General features: G+C 44.6%; 1 protein-coding gene across 1 annotated transcript in view; it reads right to left on the bottom strand.

Annotated features, from left to right (window-relative positions):
* Window positions 1-242: 242 nt before the first annotated feature.
* The window catches only part of INO80 (INO80 complex ATPase subunit), a 93,880-nt gene continuing 76,865 nt past the window's right edge, over window positions 243-17,257 (bottom strand). Inside the window, exons 27-36 of the mRNA XM_083167482.1 lie at window positions 11,076-11,203; window positions 9,347-9,441; window positions 8,553-8,625; window positions 6,584-6,742; window positions 4,596-4,698; window positions 4,336-4,424; window positions 3,946-4,101; window positions 3,173-3,326; window positions 1,484-1,696; window positions 243-1,370 (exon numbers count right to left, since the gene is read on the bottom strand). Of these exons, the coding sequence (XP_083023608.1) occupies window positions 1,168-1,370; window positions 1,484-1,696; window positions 3,173-3,326; window positions 3,946-4,101; window positions 4,336-4,424; window positions 4,596-4,698; window positions 6,584-6,742; window positions 8,553-8,625; window positions 9,347-9,441; window positions 11,076-11,203 (1,373 nt within the window). The 3' untranslated portion in view covers window positions 243-1,167. The remainder of the gene's footprint in view (window positions 1,371-1,483; window positions 1,697-3,172; window positions 3,327-3,945; window positions 4,102-4,335; window positions 4,425-4,595; window positions 4,699-6,583; window positions 6,743-8,552; window positions 8,626-9,346; window positions 9,442-11,075; window positions 11,204-17,257) is intronic.

Raw genomic sequence — 17,257 nt, 5'->3', positions numbered from 1 at the left:
GACATCACTGAACGATATCGTTCACAGTTTTTAGGTCAAATCATTCGATCCGCAGCACCGTCGATACCATTAACCATATCGGCGGTAACACAAACTCCCATAGACCCTGCAACAGGAATATTATCAAACATTGGTTCGTTTTCCATTCCCATTAAAAGTACGTCCAGAAACTCCAAGGCTGTGATTTCAGGATACATTCAGTGTCCCCGGGCTAATTATAGAAATAATATCATTACAAAATATACCTAAAATGATCTTTGATTTATTCAGAATTTTTCTCTCCAGTTAGTAAAAGAAAGATGTGTCTCTTTTTTTTATACATATATACAGATTTAGATATAAAAATAGACAACACATTGTAAAGAGGAAAAAAAAAACAAGAAAAAAAAAAAAAAGACTTTGCATTGTTTAGAATCCTGCTATATTGTGTACGTACACACACTTGTGATATGCTGCGTAACGCTCTGAAATGTAAGTGTGCAAATAATTGCAGGGTTACTCTTTTTTGCCGTCAGCCCTTCTTGCCGGGAGGAGCCCATCCACCGGAAGCGTCTCTTGATGAAATTGGCATTTTACCACAAAATCATCTTATTCTTCATCTACGGCTTACGCTGGAAAGGAGGTAGTAGGCACTGGGTGCATGCAAACAACTCGATCCAGTTTCGCTAGGTTTCAGCTTGTGTTGGTTCTGGAAACGCATATAAAGAAGGGAGACGCGTCTGGCAGTTCTTACCCAGTGTGTAAAGTTTTGAGACTCTGGGTGATCCTAGAATATCTTTCAAGTTTCCAATTTCTACGGAAGTACCATGGTGAACAGAATAAAGGGGTGCGTTAATCCTTCAACATGGTACTTGAAGCGTGAAGCCGCATCAGGTGTTGCCCGCTGTAGACTCTAGCTTCCAAAGTGACGCTCGCTGGAGCCGCTTGGTGGTGGCTTATATGGCGTAGAAAGCCTGGCCTTCTCCTGCAGAGTGGCACTAGAAGGGATCACACATTGCGGGAAGCTTACAATGTAATGCGTTGACCTTACTGCAAGCTCAGAGACCAAGGTAAGTCTCGCAGTTGTGCTAGGAAGTGTTTAAGGACGTCCTTCTGTAAATCTTTGGCTGTCCATAAGAATATACCTTGATTTGTAGAACTAATGGGCAGACATCCCCCCGGTATGTTTTACAGTCCCCCTTGGATCCCGGTAGCCTTACTGTTCCTCCGCGGTGGGGTTTCCGGTGTTAAGCTGATTTTTGATGTACCGGGAGTACTGTTTCCTTTACTCAGGGGTGAGCTAATTGGGGATGATGTGGTTACTGGTCCAAAGTCTGAAATCCCAGATGTCCGTATTATAGAAGTGTTATGGGGGCTAGTAGCGGGGAGACCTGGGAAAAAACAAAAATAGCAGTGAGGCAAAAACCTTACTATTTACTTATCCAGCTCGGCATTCCCACTGCAGATGTGGGTTTGTTACGCTCCACTGCTCAGTCGTTATTACCTTTCGATACATTGTATCCATATGCTGCATATGCTGCTGCGGATGCCGCAGCAGCTCCGGCCATTGCGCCTGCTATTGCTGCGGCACTGCCGGACGCGGTCTTGCGGCTTCGGGATTTACTCCCCTTTGCGCCGTTCCCACCAGCTTTGGCACGCCCTCTGTTGCGATTGGAGTTCGACCGTCCGGTACCCGGTGTTTCCTGACCAGAAATTCCTGATTAAAGAAATAAAACGTCACTGTTACACCGACCTCTTGTTTTATGAACGTGTAAGATATTAAAACGTATCAAAGGATCTACAAAGGATAATATAAAGTCCATGGATGTGATATATCTTCTACGGTTTCGGCAGAATAAGCTTGGTTCCTTTTCGTCATAGATTAATGTTTAACACACTGAACCCTTACTCGACAAATGCTCTATAGCAGGGGTTCAGTGTCGTAACTAGTGTAAGGCAGCCCCTGCTGCCACTTTGGGGAGCGAGTGGCAGCGGTGTCTGTGTGGCCGCTGGCATCCGCCCGGCGCACTGACATGCTGCCTGATTACCAGAGGCGAGTCAGCTGTGTCGCGGGTGCCGCGCGGTCATGAGACTGACCCCCCCACCTGATTCACTTGCCTGTACACAGAGCCTGCTATTTGCTACTGGTTACAGGATGGGTGGAGGCACCTTGGGTCGGACACGTTGGAGCCAGTGGGAGGGGATTGGTGGCAGCACAATTGAGGGATAAGGCACAGTTGTGGGGAGTTTTATTTTAGGGGGGGGGGGGGGGGGCGCTTCAGTAATTTCCAGCGGGGGCCGACCATTTTATAGTTACGCCACTGCAGGGGTTCATAAACTCGGTCCTCAGTTGCACTCATTACTCATTGGCACATTTGAAAAGATCCACAGGTGGAGCTAATTATTTCACTGGTGATTCTGTGAGGAGACCTGAGGATCGAATTTGAAAACCTGGGCCCTATCGAACGGTGAGAACCGCATCAAATTCTAACAAGTGGTTCTTAAGATTAGCCCGAACAGACAGACGCCTACTGTGGACTTTATTTTATACTATGTAGAAATATGAAACGCAAGCTGCACCCTTTAGCGGCTTTAAAACATGTTGGAATAAAGAGCGAAATAATTAGTCGTTAGCTATCATAAATCATCAACCCAGCCCCACTCTTGGTCTAACATGTCTAGTTAGACACCTAAAGATAGCCGACAGCAACTAGATCGACAGTAACAAAAGGTAGACGCAACCGACCGGAACGTGATAGGTCAACACAAGTTTTTCACTTTTTTTGGTGTCTATGTACAGTGTCTGCTCGCCATGCTTCGGTCACACTATGATAATCTATCGCTAGGCCCATGTGGATGGTAAAGTATGAACCAAGTCGGTCGAATGCAAATAAACATTGAAAAACTCTTGTCAACCCAACGATTGCATCTATCTTTCTAGACACGCTCGACCAACGATCTAGACGCCGTTGATCCAACGATCAGATACGCCTCTACTCCTCGTGTGCACACACCCCCCCCCCCACCCCCACCCATCGTACACCATAACAATATAGAATTTCCATTCATCACATATATGGTCTGATTGTCACGTTTCAGATCTAGCTTCAGCGGACAACCGTTCCGGAGACTCTTGGAAATCCACATGAACACCTCAGAAGGATAGAAAGTTTTGTAACTGTATTAAACAAACCGTTAAGAGTGTCGGAGCCAGTGATAGATGCTGGGGAGTTTGTTCCTCTGGACTGCTGAGCGGAGGAGGAAGGGTCGTCCACAATGACCAACATATCGTTACTGCTTTCATCCAATGCGATCGATCCTGTATGGAGCTCGCTGCTGATGGAGATCTACAATAATCACCAAAGGACACCATTCACTTAAACATAGGCATCAGGGACAAAATGACAAACAAATTGCTTTTTGTGTTAACTGAAATAGTGAGTGCGTGTTCTTTTTGTCTCCCTTTGGCTGCTGTAGTCTGGTAAAGGGTGTCATTATATTTTCCTGATGTCAGCAGGGCAGACATTAGGGGGGACATATTTACCAAAAATCCATTTAAAACACACATTGATGTGTGATTTAAATGTTAATATAAAAAAACGAATGTTAGTAAATGCAGATGCCCGGGACTGGAGCATGCGCACAAGCAGCGGTGGGACGGTGTATGTGAAAAACACCAGCTTCTAGGGACTGCATCGGCTGCAGCCCATAGAAGCTGGTTAGTGCTGATGTTAAGGCAGAGAGTGGCTACCTACAAGAAACTCGCTCTCTGCTAATCGCAGCCCATACTGGCAGTCCTGGAGGGAGGAAACACCTCCCCTCGGGGATGTCTGTAGTGTCTGTGAGTGACAGGAAGAACTTCCAATGAGAAGTCACTGCCAGTCATAGTGTAAAGGGGTAAATTAATCTGCCACTAGTCATTAGCATGATACAATGTGTGAACAACGCAGCGATGGGTAGACTCACCTCACTGAAGGGACTGGGCATTGCAGAGTCCACGCTGATAAAGGAGTCGTCTCCATCGGCAGACATGTTGGAGTTATCAGCAGAAGGCAAGAAAGGAATCACCAGGTTCACACCATCCTTCTTCCTCTTCCCATCCACCTCATCTTCTTTCTTCTTCTGCAGTAGACAGACAGGTGTGTTATAGTTTAATAACAGATTGTGGAATATAGATTATTATTCTACTTTATTTACTGTATATAATCAATATATGGCACATCGCTTAATTGAAAGTTGTAATCATTCACATTATAGGGGTAGTTTTTATACACCATTTAGGACAATGGAAAAGCAGATTTGGGGTAGAATTTTGTGGTTCTGGCACGTGTAGGAGAGCAACCAATAGAAAATCACCTTTTCTGCATATTTTTCTCTTTTCCGTTTGCGCTCTTTCACTTTGTTGGTCTCTTCTTGCTGCCTCTTCTCGTCTTGCCTCTGGCGCACTACAATAAAACAACAACAGGTCGTATCTTGAGAAGTTCTTGAATATCAGTGCAACAGCTCTAGAACCGGGTATGGGCAGTGTTTTCCTGAGAATACGCTTAATATCAAGTCTCTTATTCAGTATTACACCACAAACATTAGACCGCTTTACCAAGCCCGCTATCACTTACATTTCTTTTCTAGTTCCTCATCATCCAGAAGCAAGCCGACCACCTCTTTCGGTTTCAGGGTGTCCGGTTTGAAGTTTCCTCCAGAGATCACTACTCGTTGGATCTGTAAAATGAGAATATTAGACCATTGAAAATGGTAAGGACTGAGCATTAAATAAGGGACCATGAAAAAAAAATAGAGGTTCGTTTGTTATGTTAAATGACGGCATTTCATAGAGAACGGTAGGAAGACTATTCCAAACGGTCACAACTATGGATTCTTACGGCAAAATGAGCATCTCTTTTTTTGTGGCACCCGTTAATAAATCCCAAAAATTCCTTCAGGTTTCAGTGATTGTTTTATTGAAGCTCTATGTCCCCAGAACCCTTCTTTGCGGCTGCACCTTTTGCTCTGACAGTCGTAGGGCCCCAACTCTGCAGCTAATTTCCTTGTCCGGCTCTTTAAAATTTTCCACTGAAATCAGATTCATCATCGTTCTTCTTCTTCACACATCCCTCTCCCCTTGTCTTTTGTTTTCTTCTCCATGGAAAGTTTTGTGAACGTCTTCCTTCCACAATATACTTCATGCCCATGAATGTGGCCGCCATGCACAGCTGTTTTTGCATAGGTTCCCTCAAACTGCCTACCGACCTAGTTAAAAGAGTCCACACCATGACCGGTGCTGGGAGGTCAGCTGACGACGAAGTATGGCTAATAGTGAAGCAGTACCATCCGGGCCAAGGTCTGCTTAGAAGCCGGCCTGCCCCACTTCTTGAAACCAGAAGACTGAGTTCATATATGGAAGGTCCTAGTCCTGTCCATCCGTGAGACTGAAGAAGATCCACTGTGATTTGCATATAGTCCTGTAGATGGTCTGTAGACTAGACCAAGAGCAATATATCATCTAAGTAAGGGAGGACTTGTATACCCTGGCAACAAAGCTGATCAGCCATAGCCACCATAACTTTGTGAAGACATGCAGAGGAGTGGACAGACCAAACAACAATACTCAAATCTAAAAATGGTACCAAGAACCTCAAAAAAGTGCTTGATAACTGGCCCTTATGGTGATAAGCAAATAGGCATCCTGGACATCCACCGAGGTCATAAAGTCCTCGGTTACAGGGCAACATGATGAAGCACAAAGACTGCATACAGAATTTGGGTACTTGTAAGTACCTGTTGAGTGACTTCAAGTGGAGGATGGGTTGGAATGACCCATCCTGCTTCTGGACTAGGAAGAGACTGCCATTAAAGCCAGTTCTACGCTGGTCTAGGTTGCTGTAACAACAACCTGGGAGGCCAAAAGAGAATGTATAGACTGCTTCAGGGCTACTACCTTTTTTGGGTCTGCTGGAAGGCCTGTTGAAAAAAATAAATTTTTCTGAGAACAACAGAAGCCGGCCTCCCACCCTGGGATTTCTCAGGTGGAGGCCTGTCCCACCATGCGGCAGGCATATCTGTTGTCTTTGACACTGGGCGTCTAGTTGCCTGAGACGGTTTTCCTTTGGGCTTGGAGCCCTTGGTGGAAGAACGATGGAACCTGTAAAAGGTTTGACCGCTGACTTTGCCTTGCCGTGGAAATTAGCAAAAGGTTGATCTGCGGGATTGCGGCATTGCCATTGAAGGAAATGTGTCTTAGAAGCTGCCACCATAACTATAATCCTGCCTAGTTCAGGGGGGGGGGGGGAAGAGCACATCACCCAAAAGGTGTGAGGTTTCCCGGAAAATCATACATATTATTAACAAAGTTAATTATAATGCCAGGTATGGAATGCAAACATTATCGCTTTAGAACACCACAATTAAAAAATAACTTTGCTCAGAAACATGTGTATTATTGACTAATACGTATTACAGCTTGATTTTACATGATCTAGGTCAAATCAGATTAAGTACTCATTAGGGAAGGGTAGAATATAACACACGAAAATGACAAGATAAAAACGTGGAGTGTCCTTTGGGTGTATAGAACAGATCCTGTAGTTCTCCTGCTTAAGTTCCTCACCTCGCTCTTCTCCTTCGCTCTTTGAAGTATTCGTTCTTCTATGGTGCCCTTACAAATGAGTCTGTAGACGGTGACTTGTTTGGTTTGGCCCAGACGGTGAGCACGGTCCATGGCCTGTTGATCCACGGTTGGATTCCAGTCGCTATCGTAGAAAATGACCTAACAAAGAATAAAAAAAAGAAAACAAAAAATAAATAAAAATTAATCAAATGAAAACACCACATTACAAACAAGTTTTGGTGCAGAAATAAAAAATATCCTAAAGCACAAAATAACCACTTGGAAACAAAGCGGTGGCATTTCTAACCGGTGAAATATTAACCTTGTACGCTAACTTGTTCCTCACAACATGTTTACAGGAAAATCAAAATGATTCATTGTTGATCCAACACAGCAGGCTCCTAAGAACCTGAATGTATTCAGTTGTGGAAAACAATACAGTCATGGCCTTCGTACAGCAAAAGGTATTTGAATGCCCTGTAATAAAGCATTGCGGCACAAAACTCCCAAATTACGGATAATTATCAATAACAAAACATAGTGTAAGGACACAGAAATAGCGCCTTGAAGTTAAAGTCAGGTATACACAGGAATATTATGTATAGAAATGTAGAGTGTGTAATTAATGCCACCCAATGCAAAATGACCAAGAGGCCGCAGGGCCTGATTCAATTAACCGCAGTCTAATTGGTCGGCATGGGCTATTCAATTACAGCCCGCGGCTCACCCAGAATATGGGTAAAACAATACATACATACAGACTGCACTTGCCAACTCAATGCTGGGAATTATGGATGTCAACCTTGGGATCAGCAGGAACCTGGGAATTCGGGCATTTTTGCCCGGGATTTCGGGTTTAAAATGCTTGGCTCAGGTGCTGCCCAGAAAACATGAGGTGCGGCTGAGCAGCGTAATGTTAGAGGTCCCGCCGCGCAGCCACGCACCCCCGGCCCCCATCTGCCCTTTTTTTTCACCGCATGTTTCCCCTACACACACACATCCGCCCGCCCACTCCTGCTGCCTCCGCCCACTCCACCGCCAAAGGACTGCTTCTAAGCAGTTCCCGTGTCAAGAGGCCAATTCCAGGATTACGGGAATGACAGGTTTTCAATCCCGAATCCTGGGATTGAAAACATGGCCCGGGATTGGCATCCCTACAGGGAATCCTGCCGATTAGCGGTAGAGTTGGGTCACCTCCTGCTGAAACGGGGATGATGACAGCGTGATAATCTGTCCCTGCTCATCCGGCAGTGGTCAGATCCGTCTCCCCCGGCAGTGGTCAGATCCGTCTCCCCCGGCAGTGGTCAGATCCGTCTCCCCCGGCAGTGGTCAGATCCGTCTCCCCCGGCAGTGGTCAGATCCGTCTCCCCTCTTAACAAGTAAAGTACAGATATAGAGATTGAACCTCTGGCAGTCCGGTATTACAAGCATTTGTATTGTTAAAATAGTCACTCGTAAAACACGTGCAAAAGTTAAAATTGTTACACATTCACCCTTTATTTATTTGTAAAGTTATGCATACGCCTATATGTAAAATCCCTGATTTCAAAAAAATGGGCGCCATCCCATTTACACATCAGTGCGGGCGGGGGTGGGTTTGGCTGGGGATTCGCCTATGGGGACGCCCAGCGTTTCATGGGTGTTCCCATGAAAACTCTGGGTGTTCTCATGCTAATTCCCCGATGATGCGGGTGCGGGGGGCGGGCATCTGACATCAGTGGGCGCTTGACCATCGAATGATTTTGTGTCCGAACGCAAGGCTGCGAATGGATGAGTATGCAAATCATCCATTCGCATTCCTGCAGATAACAGCGTCATGCGAGGGGTGGGTGTGGCGCGGCCGACTGGTGGACTCTTAAGTCTACGAAATTCGTAGACTTGCGAGTCAACCTGAATAAGGGCCCATGTGTAGATTTCGCCAGAATCGGTCTTGTTATGTGCAGGATTCCTGTACTATATAAATACTTACCGTATCTGCAGCAGTCAAGTTAATCCCCAGGCCCCCAGCTCTAGTGCTGAGCAGGAACACAAAGATGTCCGTTCTAGAGCAAGGAAAAGAGATCATAATTGGAAATAAATTATGGTCATATCAACAAACAACTAAGAACACAAGAAGCATAGTCATTTTATACACATGTAAAATACTGTATTTTTCGCACCAAAAAAAGTGTGTGTGTGTGTGTGTGTGTGGGGGGGGGGGGGGGTGTCTTGTGGAGCGAATACTACAAAAAAAAAAAACATGCAAAAAACTCCTGGATGCTGCTGCACCGGCATCTCAGGAGCTGCAGCAGTGCCCCCCCTCCCCTGGTACTTGTCAGCAGATCACAGAGGTCCGGGCAGCGGGGATCATGCAGTGTGCTGTGGGGTCTGTTCAGCGAATGGGATATCATCGGCGGGGTCCCTGCGGCAGATGGGAACTAGTAGCGCTAGTGCCGATGATTTCCCATTCGCCGAAGGGGGGGGGGGGGGGGGGGCATTACACTTTTTAGTTCAGAATAATTTTTTCCCTGTTTTCCTCCTCTAAAACTAGGTGCATCTTATAGAGCGAAAAATACGGTAAATGAACACAATGTAACGCCCCTGGGAACACATGGGCCTGGAAATGACACAGGACATAGATAATATTGTTTTTTTGGAGTTAACAGCTTTGGAATATAAATTCTGATAGGAAATCCCATTTGCATATGCACTAAGATAAATGCACAGTTCTGAATCATGTTCCAATGCCGTTTATGGTGTATAAATTAATTTCTCGCTGTTTACCTGCTCTGGAAATCAGCCACCATGTCTCTCCTTTCCGAAATCTTGGAGGAGCCGTCTAGTCGCATGTACGTGTGCTTCCTGTACACCATATACTCCTATGCAGAGAACAGAGGGTATTTATCAGTGCCACACTTAGGGCGAGATGTACTAAGCCTTGAAAAGTGATAAAATGGAGAGTGGTGAGTCATCAACCAATCAGCTCCTACCTGTCATTTTTCAAACACAGCCTGTGCCATGGCAGGTTGAAACTGATTGGCTGGTGGTTTATCATTCTCCAAGCTTAGTAAATCAAGATTGCTGTACGCTTCATCTCTGTGCTTAAGCCCACGTTCTATGGGCCTGATTCAGAACTGATGTCTGCTGTGCGGAGTACTGCAATCAGACGGCCTCGCAACTCACTCACCCTTGAATGACTTTCCCTGTCTGTGTAGGTGTAAGTCTGACTCTTCCACAACTATGCGGCAGAGACAGGCTGATAGAGCCCGGTGCGGATGTCACAGACCCTCCCTGGAAAGGGTTGTGCACACCTGCGGTTTTTTTACGACACTCCCAGAAAATGACCTGTTACCGGCGCAAAAACAGTAATCGCTGTTGTTTTTTTTTACGCTGCTTGGCCTTGAACATGCACGCTACGATCCGTATGTGCGCACGGTCATTCGATAGTCGGTAGCCCTGCAGACTCACATAACAGCGACCCGGTCTGAATTGCCCCATATGATTTGATTGTTGCACTAACATATATCTAACAGATTCAGTGACGACAGTACAAACATTCTCCCAATAACGCAGATCACATAGACTGGATGATGCAGGACTGGAAGAGAATTATTAAGCAATTACTGGAATAAGCTATTTTATAGACGATTGTCCCACTTAGCATATGACAGCGATGAAGAGACAGAACACAACGAAGCGATTGGATGACATTCCGCACTTAGCACTCTGCCTTCGCTAGGAACATGCACAACAGATTGCTCAACCAGATGTTGTTTACACAGCACTGCGCCTCTTGTGTTTCTAGTAAACCCCGCGGGCGGCTTCAGTGTAGTCGGATGTAACGACGTATCGTCATACCAACATCACCATAAGATGAAACAAAAGACAAAAACACAAAACAACCACAAATCAAAGGTTGCACCCAGTTTAAAAGGGTCATGGGTCATTGGGTCCAACCGTATTAAGTAGACATGCATTGGGTCGAACACTGATGGCTTGGTCCCATGAAATGGATCGATAAGGTTGTAATGTCGACACAAGCGTTAGGTCGACCATGGGAATGTCAAAGGACAAAAGGTTGTCATGAGTTTTTCATGGTTATTTTGGCCCGAATGTCGACATAGACGCCGTCATGCTTTGGGCACGGTGCCTCGCTGCACTCGGCACATTATTTTAGTCTCCCGCCATGCCGTAGTGGATGGTAGGGCATTAAATACCGCCTGTTGGCACATGTCGGCAAAAAAAAAACCTCATGTCGCCTTTTTAAATGTCGACTTTCCCATTGTGGACCTAGTGCTTGTGTCGACCTTCTAACCCTGTTAACCTTAGCCATGTTGACCTATTTCAGTAGTCAGCCCAATGTCTACCAATCTAGTGACCATATCCCCTGTAAAAGCGATTTTATTCCCCCTTCCTCTCATTCTGATGAGCAGCAGAAAGGCCCCAGATTAAGACGACCCCGCCCACCAATTAAGAGACGTGGTTCCTGGTCTAGGACTCGAGAGGAGCGTACCTCCAGCAGGTCTATCATGCGGGTCATCTGGGAGTAAATGAGGACTCTGTGCCCCTGTGATTTGAGTCGGGTCAGCAGCAGGTCCAATGCGTACAGCTTCCCGCTGTCCGTGATGAGACTCTCCTTGTCTGTAAAACACAAGAGGATTCATTTGCAGCTTGTACACAATAGTCATTTTTTGACGATGAAACAATACAGCGATGAGAGTACTGACGTGGCTTTCGGTATTGTGACAACATTAAATTCTAAGCATTATCTTTTATTTTATAAAAATACTGCATGAAATTTAAGCAACATATAGGCAAAATTGGCAAGTTTTTCGCGATTTAAAGGCAGCAACATTTAAGGGTAAGGAAACCAGAAAACACTTGTACAGTATATGAACCATTAATGTATTGACAATGTGACAGTTAGTAATGACTACAGCTGTGCACCAGCTAGGTGGTCTGGGGAATGTGACAGTTAGTAATGACTACAGCTGTGCACCAGCTAGGTGGTCTGGGGAATGTGACAGTTAGTAATGACTACAGCTGTGCACCAGCTAGGTGGTCTGGGTCATGTGACAGTTAGTAACGACTACAGCTGTGCACCAGCTAGGTGGTCTGGGGAATGTGACAGTTAGTAATGACTACAGCTGTGCACCAGCTAGGTGGTCTGGGGAATGTGACAGTTAGTAATGACTACAGCTGTGCACCAGCTAGGTGGTCTGGGTCATGTGACAGTTAGTAACGACTACAGCTGTGCACCAGCTAGGTGATCTGGGGAATGTGACAGTTAGTAATGACCACACCTGTGCACCAGCTAGGTGATCTGGAAAACATGGACAGTCGGTAGATCTTGAGGACCGGTTTGGCCAGCCCTGGTCTAGAACTACATTAATACGATGGCGGGCAGATGGACCACAGCGCCTCTAGTGTTAGGTCGTGTGATTACACAGTCTAGCAAAGTAGTGGACATCAAACGAAACCCGTCTTTGTTGAAATGAATGGATAATTCCATAAAAGTGTATTATTTGCCCATTTTTGCTCCATACCATGCACATATTATAAAAAGTATTTACACTCTAACATGCATTCAAGTGTGTGTGTTTTGTGTGTTTTTATCCACAGAAGTCCCTAAGGTTTTACTTTACCATAGGCCCCACCTTGTGACAAGTACACAGAATTGCACACACACAGTCATTGGCTCGTATTCATTGGTCGATTACATATTTATGAATAAGCTTGTATTTCAACTGAACAAAATTGTAGTAAAGGTACAACAACAATTAAATACAGATTGTATAGGTGTTATGGAACAGGATGATGAAACACAAGTTAATACAGATCCTACATACAATACATACAGAAACAGCCGTTTGGCATTGGTATGCAAAGATATGTAATTAATACCCCTTTCAGACATACTACCCGGGATTTTAAACCTGGCTCAATCCTGGGTTTTTAAAAATCCTGGGTCCATTGCAGGTGCGGAGGACCCAGGATTTTAGTCAAATTAAATCCTGGGTAGAGCCATTCAGACATACGCTAGTCCTGGGATTATGCGCGTACACGTAAAAACTCCAAGGATTTTTGCGTATGTCTGAAAGGGGTGTTAATATTAGTGCCCTCCTCCCACTAATTAGCAGGACTGGGGTTACACTACTGTTACTTAAATGGTGTATTTATCAATACTTGCAGAGAGATAAAGTGGAGAAATATAATGCACCAACCAATCTGCTCCTGACAGTTTAGAGGTGGAGTTTTAAGTTAGGGACTCGCAACGACATTTTTCCTGCCGACCTATTGTATGTGTCGACATTTTGACCATGTTGGCTTAATATACGTCAACCTTTTTTATGTGTCAACTTACGATATGTCGACCAATAGTGGTCAACCTATTGACCCGCCAACCACATCCGAACAGAGGATAAAGTGAGCAGTAGTAATATATCCCCTGTAGTGCGGGGAAGGGGCGATGCACCTATCTGGGTGCACACTGGTACATTATATCTACAGCCGGATCCGGCAGCGCGTTCTCCATGCACACTGCCCGATCCGCCGGAACTGACATCACAAGTTGTCAATCATCGGCGGCTCCCCCATACACACAGCAGGGTATCGTCTGTGTTACAGTGCCGACACGATATATCTGTAAACAACGCCGTTCACAGATATTTCACTCATACACACTGGCCGATGGTGAACTGATATATTGGCCAGTGTGTACGCACCTTAGATCCCAAAAGGCCGAAACAGACATCAGATGGGTGCTGAGAAAAGCGTTGTCGCTTTGTTTTCAGGAAGAAGGAGCATCCTGTCCGCAGCCTTTGTCATAAACAAAAGTTTAGAACAATACTCGGTGATGCTGCCACATGATTAACCCTTCCAGAGACCGCGTACAGCCCACCGGCCGGCCTTCCTCCATTACAGAAGATAGGCTGTAACCAGACTCCAAGGCTCTTTATGTAATTATTACCTTTAAATCAGGTGTCTGCTTCACACGGACATAAAGCATTCTCCTGTCACACTCGTACAGAAATAAAAGCTCTATAAGGGTTATTGTAAAAGGAATTCCAAGTGGAACGGATCTGATCCACGGAAAGATGACAATGGTCACGTTGATGCCAACCACACAAAGCTGTGCTGGAGACGATGTGTTATATTCATGGTCTTGTTTATAGTAAGCACGTCAGTGTTATACACACACACACACACACAATGCCCGGCTGATCTAGAACGAGCCACATAGATGCTGAGTGACGTCAGCAACATTTGCTCATAGGATGTTCCAGTAAGACCAATAATATCTTCGTGTCAAACCGCTACCAGGAAAATGTCTGCTTCTTGTATACAAACTAGTTTTATGTGTTTCTACTGTAAACTAGTTTCAGAAGGATAAGGCACCAAGGCTAGGGTGATGGGACAGCAGTAGGTGCATGGAGAATGGAGGCCGGTCTGAGGGGTGAATACATGACAGCAGCCCTGCCTCCACTACTAAAGGGATTTCTTATATTATTATATTTAATGTATATGGCCTCACAAGGGATCCACAGCGCCCAATTGCAGAGTTCATAAACAAAAGAGCAAATGAGGGGTAGATGTATGAAGCAGTGATAAGAGAGGTGAAGTCCCTGGTACTTTGTCACCGGCCAATCAGCTCCTGACTGTCCGTTTATAAACCCAGCCTGTAACTTAACAGTCTGATTGGAGCTGATTGGCCGGTGATACAGTACCAGGCACTTTATCCCTTCTCCTCCCTTATCACCGCTTCATACATCTACCCCACAGCCCTGTATGTCTCCATACACCAAAACAACAACGGGCCAGGGACTGGATTGGTGTAACCAGAACTTTGCGAGCCCTATAGCAACATACTGGAGGGGCCCATGTCCCAGTGCTTATTGAGAGACAACCCTCCATAGCAATTAATAATGTATACTCCATAATACTGCCCTAGTCAATGTCATGCCCCTATAATACTGCCCTAATCAATGTCATGCCCCTATAATACTGCCCTAGTCAATGTCATGCCCCTATAATACTGCCCTAGTCAATGTCCTGCCCCTATAATACTGCCCTAGTCAATGTCCTGCCACTATAATAATGCCCTAGTCAATGTCCTGCCCCTATAATACTGCCCTAGTCAATGTCCTGCCCCTATAATACTGCCCTAGTCAATGTCCTGCCTCTAATACTGCCCTAGTCAATGTCCTGCCCCTATAATACTGCCCTAGTCAATGTCATGCCCCTATAATACTGCCCTAGTCAATGTCATGCCCCTATAATACTGCCCTAGTCAATGTCATGCCCCTATAATACTGCCCTAGTCAATGCCATGCCCCTATAATACTGCCCTAGTCAATGCCATGCCCCTATAATACTGCCCTAGTTTATTTCCTGAACTATCGTAGTTCCCTAGTTTACATTACGCCACACAGAATCCCCAATGCACATTATGACATAGTGTCCCTAGCTTTTATTATGCCACATTACAGTGCCCTCGAGATCTATTTATGCCAAATTACGGTGCCCAAGTTCATATTATGCAACACAATAGTGCCCCTATTTCATATTGTACCACATTAAAGTGCCCCTATTTCATATTGTACCACATTAGAGTGCCCATATTTTATATTGTACCACATTAGAGTGCCCCTATTTCATATTGTACCACATTAGAGTGCCCCCTATTTCATATTGTACCACATTAAAGTGCCCTGATTTCATATTGTACCACATTAGAGTGCCCCTATTTCATATTGTACCACATTAGAGTACCCCTATTTCATATTGTACCACATTAGAGTGCCCCTATTTCATATTGTACCACATTAAAGTGCCCCCCACACTACTATGAGCAGATCAGATTATGACACATTACAGTGCTCTTCTGTGACGCATTACTGTGGCATTCAGTTCACATTATGACACATTGTAGCGCCCCCTTCCCATTATAACACCCACTACGCGCACCTCCTATTATGTCACACAATTCAGCCTGGAAAATAGATCAGACCAAATCTATAGATGAAACCCTTTAATGACAATGTTCAGATCAATGCACTTCATTCTACTCTTTCCAACAAGCAAGCTATGATGGGATCCGGATAACAGAGTACTGCGTTACACTATTTGGGGGTTTACATGCTCAAGTATTGACATTGACACAAAATACATATGTCGGACTGTTCATGGGTTGGATGTTTTCCATGTCCACCTTATGACTGTCGACCTAGACACTACTTATGGTAAGATCCGTAAGCAGCTACGACGTAGTACAGACAAACCATTAGGAGAACAAAATAAAAATAATATAAGAAAAACACAGGCGCAATCTAGATTGTAACAGTCACAAATAAAGGATTCAATACAAACATGGGCTATTCCATGTGCAACATCACCACCTAGTGGTTTCATTTGGAGCGTGCACTGCGAAAGATCTAAACATCAGGATTTTATGGTGGGAATACACAAAGTCCACTCTCACAACAGGAAATCAGACCGGCTTGTTTAAAAACATGTTGCCGGAAACCTTTCCTCTGCCTCTTCCTACTTGAGGATTTGTTTTTCCCTTAACAAATTTCAGGGAAGATTGAAGCTCAGCCCCCCTTTCGCTGCACACCCTCCAAAAAGCCGTTGTGAAGGTTACATCAGTTACGTGCAGGTTGTAATGACTCGGTTGCAAAAAAAAAAAAAAAACACGAAAAACCAACGTCATTGAAAAACACTGATGTTCTGTTTGAGTTGCACAACCTGCTAAAGATCTAAAGGACAAACTGAATTTTCCACCTCTGCATTTTTTGTGAATCAGACCATTAAGTTATTTGTTTGTTTGTTTGTTTTAATTACATTTTTTTTTTAATGCACGCTATAACTGAAGACATATTGGTGCATTTGGCTGTGTGTACGGGCCACTCGCTGACCACTTGAAAAGCCAATCGGTGTGTATGCTTACCGAATAGGCCCCTTGGGAAAAAAAACAATAGGAAGTCAACAGACAGATTTGATATGTGTGTACCCAGGCATAGGGGTTGTATATTTGCAGCCATTTGATCCCTGAGGTAAAAATACCATAAGTGCAGCTTAAAAGCACTGGTGCTGCCTTCATATCTTTTGGGGTGTATTCAATGCGGCTGGCGAGAGGGTTGAACAGTGGGGATTGCAGAAAACAAGCGAGCCTCGCTGTTTAACCTACGCGCCGGCCGCTAACACCAAATTCAACACGCCAGGCACGGTCACAGCTCGCAGAAAGCATTGAATTACACCCCTATGACTTGTGGATCTAGAATGTATCAAGGCTGTTTAGCAGCATCGGCTTCAGAAGAATTCCCAATAAACGCCCATTACCTGTGCAACGTTGCATTAAGGTTTAACCCCTTCATGACAGAGCCAGTTTGTGCCTTCATGACAGAGCCCTTTTTTTCAAATCTGACATGTCTCACTTAAGTGGGGATAACTTTTTTTTGCTTTTACTTATCCCAGTGATTTTGAGATTGTTTTCTCGTGACACATTGTACTTCAAGTTAGTGGTAAATTTTGGTCGATACAGTCTGTGTTTTTTTGTGAAAAATACCAAAATATCGTGAAAAAATGGAAAATTTAGCAATATGCAAAATGTAAAATTTTCTGCTTGTGAGACAAATAATCATACCACTCAAAATAGTTAATAACTAACATAGACCATATGTCTACTTTATGTTG

The sequence above is a fragment of the Crinia signifera genome, chromosome 12 (genome assembly GCF_055691185.1).
Source record: "Crinia signifera chromosome 12, ASM5569118v1, whole genome shotgun sequence".
Lineage (NCBI taxonomy): Eukaryota > Metazoa > Chordata > Amphibia > Anura > Myobatrachidae > Crinia > Crinia signifera.
The sequence above is the reverse complement of the archived record's forward strand: the minus strand, read 5'-3'. Positions and strand labels throughout refer to the sequence as shown.